Consider the following 17,610-nt stretch of genomic DNA (forward strand, 5'->3'; position numbering starts at 1 on the left):
CAAGAAGTAGAATCCCAACAGTGACTGAATCCTGCAGAGTAAATCATTGATGGTACATTTTTTTTCCCGATTTTTTCATTTCCCAAATACAGTCTGTCTTGTCCCATTTTTTTTCTTATGTTGTTTGAGGGGTTGAGTAAGTGCTCTATCACAGAGCCATGTCCCCAGCCCCTTAGAAATAAAATTTTTCAAGAAAATGGGGAAATGGTTTAATCATCACATCTCCTAGTTTTTATAACACCCTGTAAGACTGACCCACTGCAGGTCATGGTTCTCTTATTTCCCCCACTCCCTTCCTTCTGATGTTTCCGTGGTCAGGGTTGGGTTCTCCATGGGTTATGCTCCTATGGCTGTGCTTTCACACATGCTGACCGGGGCCACGCTCCTGGCCACCATGCACTGCTAGCACAACAGGACATTGCTGGTGGTGCCCAGATCTCAGTCAAGACACCAGGGTCAGACACCAAGTACGTGAGGCAGCAGGTAGGAAACAGCCTCACATCTGTAGGGTGAGCGCTGCAGTCTGGGCTATGCCTGACCAACCCCTACTTCTTTCCTTAAAATATTTTAACAAATAAAACATCTGGAGACCTCAATGTGGTGATACTCTCACATGCTTCCTTTTCCATTGTATCCATTGTGTGTTACCTAGAATAAACTGCCTCAAATGCCACATCAAGACAGGTAGCTCTTAGAATATTTAGGCTAGAGAGATGTTACAATGGGATGGGCCCTTGCCTTCCTCACAGCCGACCCAAGTTTGATTCCCATATGGTCCCCCAAATACATCAGGAGTAAACCCTGAGCACAGCTGGTGTGACCCAAAAATAAAATAAAACCAAACAATAAGTATTTATTAAATGGATGATTTATAAGAAAAATTTCAATGGATAAGCATACAATATTTCACTCACAGTGAACATTACATGTGTAAGTTTTACGTTTTTTAAGTATTCACCCCCTTAAGATTATATCATAGCATGCGAAGCACTGGTGAGGTCAATGTCACCAGAAATGCCCAGTTTGTTGATTTCATTGAGGTTTCTCATCCGATGATTGTACTGCAACAAGTGAGCATCATTGACAGCCACCTTAAAGTGGTCGTTTTCAACCAGTACTTGGATCTGAAATGGCATATTCAGAAAACCGTTAGAAACATCTGAGATGGCTCAATAGAGCAAACATTTCATTTGATCATTTGTAAACATATTAAAGTCCAGAAAAAGTAAATCAACAACAGAAACTCCAGATGATTCAAAGACTTAAAAGATAAAATTGTTAGAAGGCTATACAAGTGAAGCCATTAAGGAAAAGATTACTTGTTCCCTAAAAATCCTGAAAATTAAAGTAGGAATCCCCAACTGGAGAAAAAAAAATTTCCCAAAAATTCAGAGATGGTCTATGACCCAGTAAATGCCATAGATTGTGGCAACAGAACTAGTGAAGATTTTTAAACTACAGATAGTTCAATTAGGAGATATTTTGATGTATTAAAAGTTCAATTAAATGGGGGCTGGAGCGATAGCACAGCGGGTAGGGCGTTTGCCTTGCACGCGGCCGATCTGAGTTCGATCCCCAGCATCCCATATGGTCCCCTGAGCACCGCCAGGAGTAACTCCTGAGTGCAAAGCCAGGAGTAACCCCTGTGCATCACCGGGTGAGACCCAAAAAGCAAAAAAAAAAAAAAAGTTCAATTAAATGTAAAAGTTTATTCCTAATACGTAGGATTGCCTATTTTTCATAGTAGAAAAGCATTTAGTAATGTGCATGAATGAGAAATTAGGCTTGTGGTCTTAGAAAGCGATTTGAAAGCAAATGTAACCAAGGTTTGGGAATTTTAATGGTTATAATGTATTATAGGCAGACATTGATTTAAAAACAATGTACACCTGATGGGTGGAGCGCTCATACAATGGTAAGTCACTTGCCTTGTGTGCAGCTGACCCTGGTTCTGATCATGCCACCACAAGATCCTCCAGATACCACCAGGACTAACCCCTGAGCACAGAGCAGGGAGTAGCCCCAACCCCCCACCCACATCAAAGTGATGTACACCTGAAGTTTATATGACATAATGTGATGTTACTTCAGTAAAAAATAAAATTATGGGGGAAAAGGAATCACCTGAAACTGGCAGATTTTATGAAAATAATTTTGGATGGACAAGGGTAATGTTGATATGCTCTTCTAGTTCATATAACCTTTTGGAAGAAGCTGTTTTGTGATATTTGATCTAACGTTTAAACAAGCATGTTCTTTGGATAAAATATTTTGGAAGCAAATATTTACATGGATAGGTGGTTTTAGTAAAATTAGCTCCTTCATTTTTAATTTGTTTAGAATTTGTTCATACTTCAAGTTTTCATCAGTAGGGCATCAGTTAACTTACCATAGACCTAGAAAATGGAACACTGTTAATCATATTCTGTGGGAATTATGTCCACCAAGTGTTTTGTTCACTATAACAGTTTTAATGTTCGCTTTCTAATCAGTTCTAACCCAATAACATAGACCTAATAGATATTTGTTGAAGCAATGCTTATGAAGCATGTCATAGGTCATAAAAAAATATTGGAAAGGTTCACTTTTGAAAATTTTATGAAGATGCAGGAAGGATAAAATGATGAAAGTTTTATTTAAAAATCTAAGATTTTTGGGGCTGGAGCGATAGCACAGCGGGTAGGGTGTTTGCCTTGCACGCAGCCAACCCAGGTTCAAATCCCAGCATCCCATATGGTCACCTGGGCACCGCCAGGGGTGGTTCCTGAGTGCAGAGCCAGGAGTAACCCCTGTGCATCGCTAGGTGTGACCCAAAAAGAAAAAAAATCTAAGATTTTCCTTTCACAAAAAAGTATATGGATTTTATAACTTAAAAATTATTTTGATTGCCATGATTTTTTTTACCTTGTTTATTAATTAGGGAGAGAGGAGTTACATTCAGGGGCTTACTCCTGGCTCTGTACTCAGGGATCCCTTTTTGTGGGGCTCAGGGATCTATATGTGATATGGGGGATTAAACTGAGGTTGATGACAAATAAGGAAGATGCCATAACTCCTGTTACCTCTCTGATTCTGATTGCCAAGTTGCTTTAAGGAACAAATATATCATAAAGACTTTCTACTTTTTGCTGTTTCACTCAGGGCACCCCAGAGGAGGGGTAGATGAGACCCCTCCCCTTCCCAAGGGACCCAGCCCCAGCAGCCAAAAATCTCCAGAACTCAACTGCTGCCATGCTCATGGTCGCTCTCCACATGCTTAGGCTGAGTCTCATCATGAGTGAACCTGTTCCTGGACTGCTCGGCTGCATTTGCGGCCACACATTTCATAGGACACACCCTACCAATACTGAAAGAGCAGCACACCACATTGATGGAATCCAAAGTAGGAGACCACCAACCTTAGAGGGAAATATAATTTTGATTCTACTCTGGGGCAGGGACTGGGGCTCATGATGGAAAAACTCAAAATATGGTGGTGGGAAGGTGGAATGTTGATGGGATTGGTGTTTGAATATTAAATGTAATCAAATATTGTGAACTACTTTATAAATTTTTTTAAAGGCTTTCTTCTTTTTAATTTAAATTTTATTTTTCTTATTTCTAGGAAATCTTGAACCAAGAAGAGCACTAAGGCATAGCAGTACTTGAATGGAACTAGGGAGGGTGCCCTCCTGGGATGGGGAAGGAGCCGTGCTGGTTTGGTGTGGCAGGAGAGCAGATGAAAATTCATTTCAGCTGCACGAAGATTCCAGAGTAATGAGCTAAATCTTTATAATTCCCCATGAGCACATATACACCATCAATGTATAAAACCAGTAGCTTACTTTGAATGGTTTGCCACTTTCAAAAGGGAAAGTCGACTGTCTCTCTTCCTTTCCCCAGAGATTATCCATCTTTGTGTTGCAAACGATGACTCTCCTGTTGTCCTCATTGAAGCGGGGGTTAAAGTGGAAGGCCACGTCATTCCCTCTCTTGAAATCTAAAGCAATTCTGTTTTAAACCCAAGGTCAGAGTTAATGAAACGATTCAGGCCACACAACAGTATACTAAGTATCAAACATCATTTTCTAAAGAGCAGATTATAAAATACAAGGCATTTTTCTCAACAGAAAGTAGAGAACCAGAAAATGAGTTCTAACTGGAAAATCAGCTGGGAGAAGTCAATGCAGTAGCATCATTCTGGGCTTTCCCATCCCCCACCTCCAACCCTTTCTTGTTTTTCTGCTCATGAGCCAGTAATGCATGTTCATTATTGCACTGTACTGTTGTCCCGTTGTTCATCGATTTAATATAATAAATGTTATACACTACTTTTCCTCATTGCTTTTTTTTAAAGAAAAAAAAGGCAAGATAAATGTGTTAATTTTTTTTACCTCATCTTTGGCCACATTCTTTTGGAGAGAGTTTTTGGAGTAAGAGGTTTTGGGGGCCATCTAGCAGTGCTTAGGGAAGACTCCTGTCTCTGTGCAGGAGTCAATCCTGGTGGTGCTCAGGGGAATCATGTCGTGCCCAGGTGTGAACTGGGGTGAGTCTGCAAGGCAAGCACCTTACCCCCTGGATTCTTTCTCTCTGGCCCAGGATGGTAACTTTTGATAGGCACCTAGACAGAAAGTGCCCGCTTGGTTTTTTAGGGACTCTATGGCTCAGGCATTCGAATGTGTGAACATACCATTACAAAGGCTCTGCAGCTCTCTCATTCAAAGCCTTTCACTGACAGGAAGAACCAACAGAAGGGGTTTTCTGCTTTCCTAAGGGTCCTCACTAAGTAAAAGTCTGCTGCCTTCTGGTTGTGGGGGAAGCATAAGATTTCGTGTGGGGAAACCTTGTTGCATTGGTGGCGATAGATAATGATCTGGATTAACCTCTTATTGTGGTGTTACTAAGATTCTAAATATGTAATTTGAAAAATTCAATGTATATGGATCATCCTTTAGTCCAATAGCAATCCACAAGTGTGTCAAGCGTGTCCACTTTGCTCTCACCTGTTTGCATTGGGCTTGACCGTACCCATAATGGTTATCAGCATGCGGGGCATGACGCCTGTAGGCAGAGGCAGGTCATAGGGCACAGTCTGGGGAGGAAAAAATATAACCGTGTCAATAGAAAGTCAAGTTGTCTAGGAGAGAAGCAAAAGTTGTTGCTAAAGTTCAGTCACTTTTTTGTGGCGGCTGGTGTGGGGGGGTATGACCACACCTGGCTCTGTGTTCAGAAATCGGTCCTGGGTAAATGGGGAGAATAATAAAAGTATCTAGTATTGTTGCTCTGGGTGGATGGGGGAAGGACATCCAGGTGTTAGGGAGTGGAGCCCTGCAGTGCCAGGGCTGGAACCCTGGGCCTCACCTATATGCAATGTACTCAACCACTGAGTCACAGCTCCTGCTCCTACTATCCCATGTCCCATAGGTAGTGACGGGGCTCAGTGAGACCAGCCACGTAGGAGCCCACTGTTAGCACAGGGTCTGTACGCAGCCTTTATTGACTATAACCCCAATTCCCCCGTTACTATGACATTAACTCCGCATCTATAAAACTGCTTTATCCTATGTCTTTAGGGTGTGCATTGGTTTTTTTTTTTTTTTTGGTTTGATTTTGGGTTTACAGCTGGCTCCTCACTCAGGAATCACTCCTGACGGGGCTCAGGGGACCCTGGGAGATGACAGGGGTAGAACCAGGTTTGACGACATGCAAGGCAAGCACCCTACCCACTGCACCGTTTCCCCAACTCCTGCATTAGCTTCCTTTTTTACACATTATAGCACTGTAGCACTGTCATCCCGTTGTTCATCGATTTGCTCCAGCGGGCACCAGCAATGTCTCCATTGTGAGACTTGTTGTTACTAAACTCAATATCCACTGGCACTTTTGTCTAGGGGACTAAAACACACCGCAGCTAGTCCTTGGCATGTGACTCAGAGCACAATTTAAGGTTCCCGTTTCCGTGAGGCCAGAAGCAGACGGGTGCCAGGAGCTGGCCCCCAGCCAGAGCCCCGCGGTGGGGTGGCAGTGTGCTCCAGAAGCACGCTGCATCCTGTGTTAGCTTTGTCCTGGCCAGAAGCGAGAACAGGAAATGACTAGTTCGTCTTACCATCGGTCCAGCTGGGGTTCCATAGGGGCCGGCAGCAGGGTAAGCGCCAGGAGCGCTGGGTTGTCCAGGAGCACTGGGCTGTCCAGAAGGAGGATAGGCGCCTGGTCCACCCGGCTGCCCAGGGTAGGCACCTGGTGTGTTTGATCCAGGGTAAGCAGGTGCTGTTGCGCCAGGGTAAGCCCCAGGCGGTGCCTGTCCAGGGTAGGCCCCGGGTGGTGCCTGTCCAGGGTAAGCCCCAGGGGGTGCCTGTCCAGGGTAGGCCCCAGGGGGTGCCTGCCCAGGGTAGGCCCCGGGCGGTGCCTGCCCAGGGTAGGCCCCAGGATAGGCAGTTCCACCAGGCTGGTTTCCCCAGGCACCAGGCCATCCTTGAGGGTTCGGGTTTCCAGACCCAGATACAGCATCATTAAGCTGGAAAGAAAGAAGAACAATTATAAGATGAAAAATAGTCATACGTACCGAATCTCAAAGAATAACAGGAGGCTGTGATCTGAGGGGCAGAAAGGCCTGGTACAAGGAGGAAATTCATGTTCACACCAAATTCCTCCTACTCACTTCCAAAAACTAAAGTGAGACTTCAGTTGGGATGATGTAGGTGTGACCATTTCATTGTTGCCTCCCATCATCTCAGAGCATGGAGGGATGCCTTTTGTCTATGGTTGGCGTCAGGTGCCAGCTACCACAATGGAGAAGCGTGTGCCTCAGGAGAGGCAGGGAAGAATCAAAACTAGATCCTGGTGTGATGATGGGGCTCCAAGAATTTCTCAGTCATACCAACCAGCTTTGCAGCTAGGTCACTGAGGGTCAACCCCAGGCTTCTCTACCCAGCTCTTGCAGAGCCTGACGGAAAAAATAGGACTCCAGCTCAGCGGCCCTTTTCACATGGGTGAGGCCAAAGGAAAGCAGGGCTGGGAGTTAGTGGGGACAGTGTAGGGCTCAAAACAAAAATCTCTGTCTGTGAGGAAGTGGGTACCAATAACCAAAACCAGCCCTCAAGCACTTACCGAAAAACTGTCTGCCATTTTCCTAAAAGAAAAAAAAAATAGGTTATTTTCTTGAGCCTGAAGGATTGTGCTGATTACTATGAACAGGTCATGGTGAAGACCAGTGTTTCTCAGTCATTTCCCCTCTGTACCCCCGTCTGACCTTCTTCCTTTTTGTGGCACTCTGGCCTACTGGTTGGCTCTGAGTCTTGGGCCACAGTCCCACATTTACACACTTTCACCATGGCCCCCCTGGACTATGCCGGTTGAGAAACACTGGGATGGTCAATCCACACAAGCCCATCTACTGGGAAATGCACCTGAAGCTTCAGTGCAGAACCACAAACAAGTTTCATCAAAGGGCAAGGTGTGGGCACCTAGAGCCCCAAATATGTTTAATACTCAGCTTTTAAACTCTAATCACACTGATTCTCTGTTCTGAATCCTGGGCACAGCGTCCATGACATACAGGGTAGGGGAGAGAACAAGGAAGAAAATGTTCTGCCTTTTTATTTCCTTTCTTCTTGGGTCACACGTGGCGTTGCAGAGGGGTTACTCTTGGCTCATGCACTTAGGAATTACTCCTGGCGATGCTCAGGGGACCATATGGGATGCTGGGATTTGAACCCAGTTTGGCCGTGTGCAAGGCAAATGCCCTACCTGCTGTGCTATTGCTCCAGCCCCGAAAATGTTCTGCCTTTTGATTGGGTTTTTTAAAAATGCAAATAGAAAGACCAGAGCAATAGCACAGAAGACTTTGCACATGCTTGGCATGCACAGGGCCTGGGGTTGATCCCTGGAAACACCTGGTCCCTGAGTACTGCAAGGTATACAGCCATGGAGCTCTCTGACACCATGTAAAGAACAGGCTGGATGGTGCAACACAACCAAGTGTGCAACCCCATCATCAGAACAGCTAAGTGTAGGAATGGGGTATGTGTGTGTGTGTGCTCGCATACACTTTTTTTGTTTGTTTGTTTGTTTGGGGTCCACACCCAGAAGTGTTCAGGGCTTCCTTTTGGCTGTGCACTCAGGGATCACTCCCAGTGGTCCTCAGGGACCATAGGGGATGCTGGGGATTAAATCCAGGTTAGCCACGTGCAAGGCAAATTTTTTACCCACTGTGTTATCTCTTCAGCCTCCCTGTATTCCTTTTGTACTATGGCCCACCTTCTCTTCTTTTCCCACTGAGAGCTCACACTCTTAGTTGAGTTTTAGCAGAAAAGCAGTGCTGGTGACCTACAGCTGAGCCATTAAGGACACTGCCCCAGACATTGTTACTGCCGATGTTTACTCCTTCACTGGCACCTGCTCTGCCTGGTTGGGAGTGGAGAATGACAGGCCGAGACCTGTACAGCCAAAAGACTCATGGGCTGGCAGAAATCCCACATGATCCTGCATGCATGATGTTATAAGCCTGACTGTTTGTCATAGAAAGCCACACCTGGGAGGCTGCCATCACGAGGGAAGGGACAAGGTCAGTTAAACAAATTCTCCAAGGTGAGTGAGATCTGGATGTGGAACAACAGAAAAAGACATGTACAAGATACTTGCTTTGAGGGGAAAAAAAGATGGCAAATGCCCTACCTGCTGTGCTATTGCTCCTATGACAAATAAATTCTTCAGCAGAATAACAAAAGTTTATCTATTTCATAGGATGCTACCAAAGGTTTTGCCTTACTTAAAGCAGCCTTAAAAGAGGCCTCCCCATTCCCCACATCCGGCCACAGGGAAGAGCTCTGCACCGCTCAGGCCTGAAGCGCCTTCTCTCAGCTCAGGAACTCAGTGATGTGATCAAATTAACCTGCACCCTAAGTGGAATCTCCCCTGCACTCTAACTCGAATAGCCTTTTCCTTGATTTGCCCTTTGTGAGTGATTCTCAATTAAGAGTTAATATTGCCCTCAAGGGATGCAAGAAACCAACTACTTGGTAGACCCTGAAAATGTAAACATCAAATTGTTTGGGTGAAAAATTTATTATCATCTCCCTCAGGACTTAATCTGGCCTCATTCGCACATACAGGGCATTATAGCCCATTTTGTTAAAATCACAGTTAAACATTGCCAGCCCATTCTCTCTCTCTCTCTCTCTCTCTCTCTCTCTCTCTCTCTCTCTCTCTCTCTCTCTGTTTTGTTTTCCCCCACATTTGTTTTCTGTGCTTGTTTTGTTTTTGAGCCACACCACCCCGCTGTGCTCAGGTTTTATTCCTTGCCTTGTGCTCAGGGATCACTCCTGGCAGGTCTCAAGGAACCATACATGATGCCAGGGACTGAACCTGGTTTAGCTGTGTGCAAAGCAAGTGCCCTGAGATAGTACCCACGATACCATCTCTCTGGCCCTTGTTTGTTTTTCCTGATCTTTATCCAGTGTGCTGAGGGTTTACTCTTGACTCAGTGCTCAGGCATGACCCTCAGCAGTCCTTGGGAACTGGGATGGAGCCCAGGTCCAGACCTTCATGCAAAGCATGTTCTCAGCTTGTTGAGCTAACTCTCCCATCCTGCACATACTTCTTTAACCTGGTTTTTATCAGGTTCTTTGGAAGCGGCATTGGTTATCCTGATGCTTATCTGCCAACACAGGAAGTTGCTGGCAATGAGCCTGGTAATGCTCCATTGTGGCCCAGCAGGGATGAAACTCACTGTGTGGTTTTTTGTTTGCTCAGTTCAGTTAGTTTTGTGGCCACACCCAGTGATCTTTAGGACTTATTCCTGGGTTGACACTCAGGGATCACCTGGTGGGGCTCAGGGACTACATGAGGTTCTGGGGATTGGAACCAGGTTAGCCACATGCAAGGCAAGTACATGTAGTAGTGCTCACTTCACTATTGCTCCTGCCTGCTGTACCATTGCATTTATTATATAGGATGACCTTCTAAAGCAAAAGCTAAATCTTGCTTGCACCTCCTTCCCTGAAAGGCTGTCACCACCAAGAAAACTGGATTACAAGAGGAAGAGGAGACCAGAAAGGAAAAAAAAAACAGAGTTTTAATTCAAGAAAAGAAAGCTTCTCATTTTCAATGCCAGTAAGAAAGACTTTTGAATAACCCACAGGTTATCAAGCTCAGGTCCTTGATTCCACAGCTTCTTCTTCCACAACCATCCTCTGCATCCAATGATCACCTGGTAGGTGTGGCACTTCTTAAGCTATCCCTACTCCATAGGAGCTTATCTCCAGCCTCAGCACCACTTCATGTTAGGTGGGATACTCCCCATAGGGGTATGCTGCAGGGTGTTTAGCAGCATGACTCACTTTACAAGACACTACCAGCAGCAGAACCCACCCTCTCCCCATTATATCAACTAAAAAAAAAATCCAATGCCAAACATCCCCATCCTCACCATGCCTTAGGATGAAGAAAGGACAAAAGCACTCCTGGTTTGACATCCAGGATGATTAGCATGCATTTCCCTACATGAAAGTATTGATGAATTAATAAAACAAAGTAGTTTCAATTATAAAACGAGCTAAAATCTGTACTGCTGCCTCATTAACATAACTCCAATCAAACTATGTTTAAAGGCTAATTATAGGGCTAGAGAGATAGTATTGATGGTAAGGTGCTTGTCTTGCATGCAGCTGACCTAAGTTCAATCCCTGGCAACCCATATGATCCCTAGAGGACCCCCAAGAATGACCCCTAAGTGCCAAGAATTAAGTCCTGATCACTGCAGGATATGGTTTTAAAAAAAAGGGCAATAAACAATAAAGGCTAATTATATGCAGAGGCTCAGAGAAAGGGGACACTTCCAAATATAATATTGGTTCTTTCCAAATTCCCTGTGCAAAGTATATTTCATCATCATCATCATCATCATCATCATCATCCCATTGATCATTAATTTTCTCAAGCAGTCTCAGTAACGTCTCCATTTGTCCTAGCCCTGAGATTTTAGAAGCCTCTCTTTATTCGTCCTTCCCAACAGTGCTGCATTGGAGGCTCTATCAGGGTCAGGGGAATGAGCCTCATCATTGTTACTGGTTTTGGCATATGAATATGCCATGGGGATCTCGCCAAGTATATTTAATTTACTTTTTAATTCAATCCAACCACCCTAGAGACAGAAAAGAACTTTTACTTTTTTCCCCAGTTTGCTTTGTGTGACACCTCAGATGACAGTTTAGATTGTGTTGTGACACATGAGACAAGTCCATTAGATTAATGATGCCCTGTACTTGGTGGTGCTTGTCAACTTACAAAGTAGTTACACATCTCTGTTTGGTTTCTGAGTATAATCTTATGAGATTGAAAAGGAAATTAATATTCCTCATTTCAGAGGTGAGGAATTGAAGCTCAGAATGCTAAAGTGATGGCCCAAAGTTATTCCAACATTGGCAGGCCAAGGGCTGAGGTCCAAGTGTCCTGGCTATTCAACACTAATACAAAACTTCACACTCTGACATTTTAAATTACATTCCTCTGAAAGCACTGTTTCACTTAGAAACTAATTCTCCTCCAGCTTACTCATTAGGAACTACATAACATGCTGAAATTGCAAACAATTTTTTTCAAAGATCATGTTTTTGTCAGAAAACTAGCTGGGTGACTCATTGCCCGACGATATTTAATATAAGGATGCCATTGTGCATAGTCACTTTGCTAATTATAACCACATTTAAGCCAATAAAGTGTACTTTTCTAAAAATTGCGTAGGTATTGTTCTTATGTCAACTCCTTGCCATCAATTTTTTGTAAAGAATCATAACCAATGTTTGTTTTCTTGGTTGTTGTTTTAACCAAGACTTGCAATCCTAGAATTTGAAAAAAAAAAAGGCCACCTCTATTTGGACAAATATTTTCTTTTTCATTATTCGCCTAGAAATTTTGAAGAGCCAGCAAAGATATGCTGAATACAAGTAACACGAGAGATAAGAAAGAGATGGAAAATGAGGGACAGAGAGACACTACCAGACTGCCCTGAGTTTTCACATTTTAAACAAAAAACAAAAACTTACAGGAAGCAGTTCAGTGTCACTCTAGGACAAGGAACATGACTCAGATTACTTCCACTGGCTGTTAACTGGCAGCTCTCCCTTTAATAAAGTGACTATCCACAAAGTTCCACCTTGTCATTAACCCTGTTGCCCAGGTCCCCAGCAGCATTACTGAAGTTTCTGCTTACAAAGGGCCCGACCTTTATATGTGCTGGAAGGAAAGTGGCTAATGAATGAATTTCCTCAGAACCCCAGTGCACTGCCCATCTTCTCTCCAAAGACCTGAGGAACTTCCTGCCCTTACTGAAGCCCATAACAGGGTTTGAGAAAAGCCGGCTGCAAAGTCAAATTCAGTGATATGCTGAGCAGGAAGAAAGGAACAGGTCCCTCCTAAGTTGCTATGCTTGAATAAGGGAACAGGTCCTTTCTAAGTTTGCTTTCTGGCTTTCTTATCATAGCACCCCGGCTTCTAGAAGGTAACATTTCTTTCTGTCTTGCAACTGCTGGATTTTTTTCCCCTGTGGAAAAGTTGATCCAGTTAAGCGTGAACATATGATACTTAGTCAAGAGTAAGCTGGGATACACCAAAGACTGCCCTGACAGGCTTACTACTCAGAATTTAATGAGAGTAAGCTCAGGCACCAGATGTCAAGTGCCACCCGGTATCCTGTGTCCCAAGGATCACAGGAAAAGAGAAGTGGGTATTCACATCAGTTACCTTAAGTCTCAACTTTAGATGCCAATTAGTATTTAAGGTCAAAGGAAGATTCTTCAGTTATACTATATTGGTCTCTGCAGCAGTTAAGCTTTGGAGTCCAGCTAATGAGGTATCTAAGCAAATGGTGGCCTAAATTATAGGTGGGACCAACATTAGCTTCCCAACCTGTTAGCAATAAATAAAAGGTCCTTCCATGTAGCAGAGAGAAACAGCACTTATGAAGGCGACTTCAACAGAGCAAGATGTGCCTGTTCTAATGAAAATGAGATCTGGGGAGCCAATCAGATCATATACTTCCTTCCTTTTCTTTTCCTTTTTTTCTCTTTGGGTCACACCCGGAATTGCACAGGGGTACTCCTGGCTCTGCACTCAGGAATTACTCCTAGGTTGTGCTGGGGGACCATATGGGATGCTGGGAATCAAACCGGGTTGGCCGTGTGCAAGGCAAACGCTCTACCCACTATGCTATCACTCCAGCCCCTCAAATGCTTCCTTTCTTCTGCTACTATATAACCAGTGAAGCAACTTCTTTCCCTTCAAAGCTGAGAACATTCAAGAACCCCCATCAAACATCTCCCCAGAATATGGAGTGAGTGCTGATACTAAATGGGCACCCTCGGACACCAAGCATTTAAGAAGCAGCTTCAATACCCCTAAAGTCCAGGATAAGGCACCTCCATCAAGAGAATGAAAGTCCTTGCTGTTAAGAGTTCAAAGTCAGTATCTGAAGAGGAGATGCATGGAAAACAATACATTTTATTATGAAACTTTAACTTTCAGAAACACAATTTCTAGGTATGAAACTTGATAGGCACAATGCAAATAAGTCAGAATTTTGATAGGTGGTAAATGTTCTCTTGGGGGGGTGCCCATCACTATTTTGTCTTTTGTTTGTTTTGTTTGGGGGCCACATCAGGGGGTGGTGCTCAGGGCTTACCTAGCTGCACTCAAGAATCACTCTTTCGCAGCTCCGGACCAGCTCAAAGGACCTTATGAGGTACTGATTTGACCCTTTCTTTCAAATGAACTGAGTCAGTCCTCCAGAATTTTTCCTGCATCCTAGAAAAACACTCGGAACAAACAAGTTCCAAGTATCACCGTCCCTTTAGCCACCCTCGTGTCCAGAACTGACATGATTCACTTCCAGGGGCTAAGCCACAGTCTCCTCCTTATACTTCGGAGGCCCCTGGAAGTGTAGGTTAAGCTCCCTGACCTTTGAGTGGAACGCTTGGAAAAGGGTTTATTGTAAGCAGCTGCTAATTCATAACAAAACTTCAAGCCCGTTTGGAGAACGGCCCAGCCCTCAAGCTAGGGCTGGGCATACGTACTATACCCACTTTCGGCCGCACCCCACCGGCCTCCTCCGCACACATCTGACATGCCTAAGGCCCGGGTTAGCCAATTTAGGCAGAGATGAGTCAGTCCTTTGCAAACGCTCCGGGTTTGCGGTTTTTTGCCCAGCCAGGCACATGCCCACTCAGGTCTTGGGGCTGGCAGCCCCCCTGCTTGTGGCTGTTCTTGGGGCTCATTCCCCTCCCGTGCCTACGACCGGCTCTCGGCCCCTGGCCCACAGAAACCATCCTTCAAGGGCACTTCCCCAAATCCCCCCTACTCCTCTCTAACCCTCAGCTCTGCCCGGGGAAGGGTTCGGGACAGGTACGTGCGCCCCACCACCAAGGAAGAGCAGACCCGGGGTTTAGGAGAGCGTCCACTTTCCGCGACCTGTGGACCTGCCCGAAGGGGGCTGGGAGACGCGGCACGCAGGTGGCTGCGCCTCCCGCCTCCTTCTCCGTAGCTGGCGAAAACGCACACTAAGCCCCGAAGTCCGCGGGCCTGGTGTTGCTGTTCCCGCACCCTCTGAACGAACTAAGGGGTGTCCAGGGGTCAAAGGTAGAGGGGTCTCTGCGGAGACGGTGCGGACAGCGCCGCATTCACTTCGGGGGTGGGAGGCGCTCTCGGTGCTCGCGATCCCGCAGCGCCCGGGCCCCACTTATGCTCCCCAAAATAGCCGCGCGCCGCGCGCAGTACCCGGAGTCAGACCCTCGCCCCCCGCGTCCAGCCATCCCGCGCCCGCGCTCTTCACCTGGGTGCTAAGTCGCTGCTCGCTCGTTCCTAGGAGGCTCCTGGCGAGGTGCGGCGGTGCCTGCGGGGTGGTGGCGCAAGCCTCAAATACCCGCTGCCCGACCCGCCTCTCCCGGGGCGGGGCCGCCCCAGTCCACACCCAGGCCGCACCCCGGGCCGCGGGCTGGGGGCTCCTGGACATCCCCTGAGACGGCGGCGCCCGAGTCCCGGGAGCGCAAGCGATGCTCGGGAAAGCGAGCGTTGGGAGCCGGCAGGACTCCCCACCGTCCCTGCCGCCTCTAGGGGTGGGGGTCCCGTGGACAGCCGCCGCAGCGCTGGGGAGTGGCCGTGGTCACCGCCCTCTCCCCAGTCTCAGCGAGGTGCGGCAGCGCAGCACGGGCTGCTTCCTAGAGGTTTTGCTGTTTGCTTTAGTTTGGGGTTGACACCTGGCGGGTGCTCAGGGCTGACTCCTGGTCTGCGCTCAGGGGTCACTCCTGGTGGACTCGGCAAACCAGAAGGGATATCGGGGCTCGAACCCCACCCTACCGGCCGCGTGCAAGGCAAGCGCCCTCCCCGCTGTACTCTTTTCGGAGGAGGCCTTGCGCTCGTGGAGTTTCTGAGGGTCCCGCGGGTCTCGGGGCTGCGCTCACACTTGCTGCAGCTGCGCCTTGGGACACGATCAAACAGCCTTCCCCGCGGGCACCGAGTGCCCTGTCTGGCTCTCGAGGCGCCGCGGGGTCGTGCCCACGTCCTTGGCCCCCCTGCACCAAGGTGTGAGACCCGCTGCTTCCATGAGACCTTTAGCAGCTGTACGTGCTCAGTAAATGCTTACCGAGTAAATAAACCTCACTCTGGAATATTAATCAGCCAGAAGAGAAAAAAGAAAAGAAAAGAAAATCTTGCTACTAGGAACAAGGCTCTTAGTCTCAAGTCTTGTCTTCTCCACGATCAGGGCGACTCCTGATGAACCGAGCTGTTTGAGATGGAAGTTCCTTTGGCAAGCGCACGAAAGGACCAGAATAGACTCGAAGAAAGGCTGTGCATCAAAGAGCTGCTTCCCAGAAAGATGACCATGTTTCGTCGTATTTATCTAGGTAATCCCTGGGTAAAGTGGTTAAGGAAGGTTTTTCCTTAAGCTCAGATAAGCACTGGCAAAAAACTAATTCAAGGGGCTGGAGCAATAGCACAACGGGGAAGGCGTTTGCCTTACACGCGGCTGACCCGGCTTCGATTCCCAGCATCCCATATGGTCCCCTGAGCACCGCCAGGAGTGGAAAGCCAGGAGTAGTCTCTGTGCATCGCCAGGTGTGACCCAAAAAGCAAAACAAAAACAAAAACAAAAACAAAACCCAACCAACCAACCAAACAAAAAAGAACTAATTCGAGAGGCAGGAGAGATTGTACAGCTGGTAGTGTACTACCCTACCGGTAGCACTGTAGCACTGTCCTCCCATTGTTCATCGATTTGCTCGAGAGGGCACCAGTAACGTCGTCTCCATTGTGAGACTTGTTACTGTTTTAGGCATATCAAATTCGCCACGGGTAGCTTGCCAGGCTCTGCCCTGCGGGCAGGATACTCTAAGTAGTATTCTTTAATATTTTGTAACAATTTTAATCAATTTCTTTTTTTCAGAAACTACCTACCGGTAGTGCGTGAAAAAATAAGAATAGATTAAAGACATAAGTCGACATGTTTAAGACCTGAACTTTATGTAAAGCTCCTAGAAGAAAATACGGGGGAAAGATTCTTTAACACTTTAAAATTTTTTTTCATGTTATTTAAAAAATTTTTATTTAAAAAAATTTGCAATTTACAAAGTTTTTCTTCATGCAGTTTCAAGCATTTAGTGTTTTGGCAGCAGTTTTTTTTTTTTTTGGAACTGACATCAAAGCACAAGAAGTGAAAGCAAAAATAATCAAGTGACACTACATCAAACCAAAAGTGACCAACAAAATGAGAAGATAAAATTTATGAAAACATTTGCAAACCATGTTTCTGATAAGGGTTAGTCTCCAAAATATATGAGAAATTTGTAACACTTGGGCTGGAGCAATAGTACAGCAGGTAGAGCACTTGCCTTGCGTGCAGCCAACCCAGGTTCAATCCCTAACACCTAAGATGGTCCTCAAAGCACTGCCAGGAGTTGTACTCCCAGTCCTTTTGGGTGTGGCCCCCAAACAAAAACAAAATCTTAAGTGGACAAAGAACATGAATTGAATTTTTTCCCCAAAGAAGAAATATATGGCCAGTAGGTAAACAAAAAGTTCTCAACATCACTAATTATTATGACAATGCAAATTGAAGCTTTAATGAGTTATTAGCTCATGCCTATTAGAATGACTATTACAAAAAAAGACAACGGTTAAATGCTGAGGAGGATGTGGAGAAAATGGAACCCTGCACACTGTGAGAATGTTTCTTGTTGTAGCCACTAAGGAAACCGATATGGAGGTTCCTCAAGAAATGACAAAGAGGGGCTGGAGCAATAGCACAGCGGGTAAGGCGTTTGCCTTGCACGCGGCCGACCCGGGTTCGAATCCCAGCATCCCATATGGTCCCCTGAGCACCGCCGGGGTAATTCCTGAGTGCAAAGCCAGGAGTAACCCCTGTGCATCGCCAGGTATGACCCAAAAAGCAAAAAAAAAAAAAAAAAAAAAAAAAAGAAATGACAAAGAGAATGAACATATGATCCTGCAACCCTAATCTGTGTCCAAATCCAAAGCAAATGGCATCACCAAGCATGAGGAAGGAAGTATCTGCCACCCCCGTGTTCATCGAAGCAGTGAAGTATTTACCATAGGCAGGGTATGGAAACCACCTAAGGGTCTGTT

General features: G+C 45.9%; 1 protein-coding gene across 1 annotated transcript; it reads right to left on the reverse strand.

Moving 5' to 3' along the window:
- Nucleotides 1-721: 721 nt before the first annotated feature.
- On the reverse strand, nucleotides 722-14,934 carry LGALS3 (galectin 3). Its single transcript, XM_004601762.2, has 6 exons — nucleotides 14,801-14,934; nucleotides 7,087-7,108; nucleotides 6,086-6,493; nucleotides 4,983-5,071; nucleotides 3,825-3,990; nucleotides 722-1,124 (listed from the first exon to the last, which is right to left on the reverse strand). Exons 2-6 carry the CDS (start codon nucleotides 7,102-7,104, stop codon nucleotides 969-971), a joined length of 837 nt encoding a protein of 278 aa, XP_004601819.2. The 5' UTR covers nucleotides 7,105-7,108; nucleotides 14,801-14,934; the 3' UTR covers nucleotides 722-968.
- Nucleotides 14,935-17,610: the final 2,676 nt, after the last annotated feature.

Source organism: Sorex araneus, chromosome 3 (assembly GCF_027595985.1).
Source record: "Sorex araneus isolate mSorAra2 chromosome 3, mSorAra2.pri, whole genome shotgun sequence".
Lineage (NCBI taxonomy): Eukaryota > Metazoa > Chordata > Mammalia > Eulipotyphla > Soricidae > Sorex > Sorex araneus.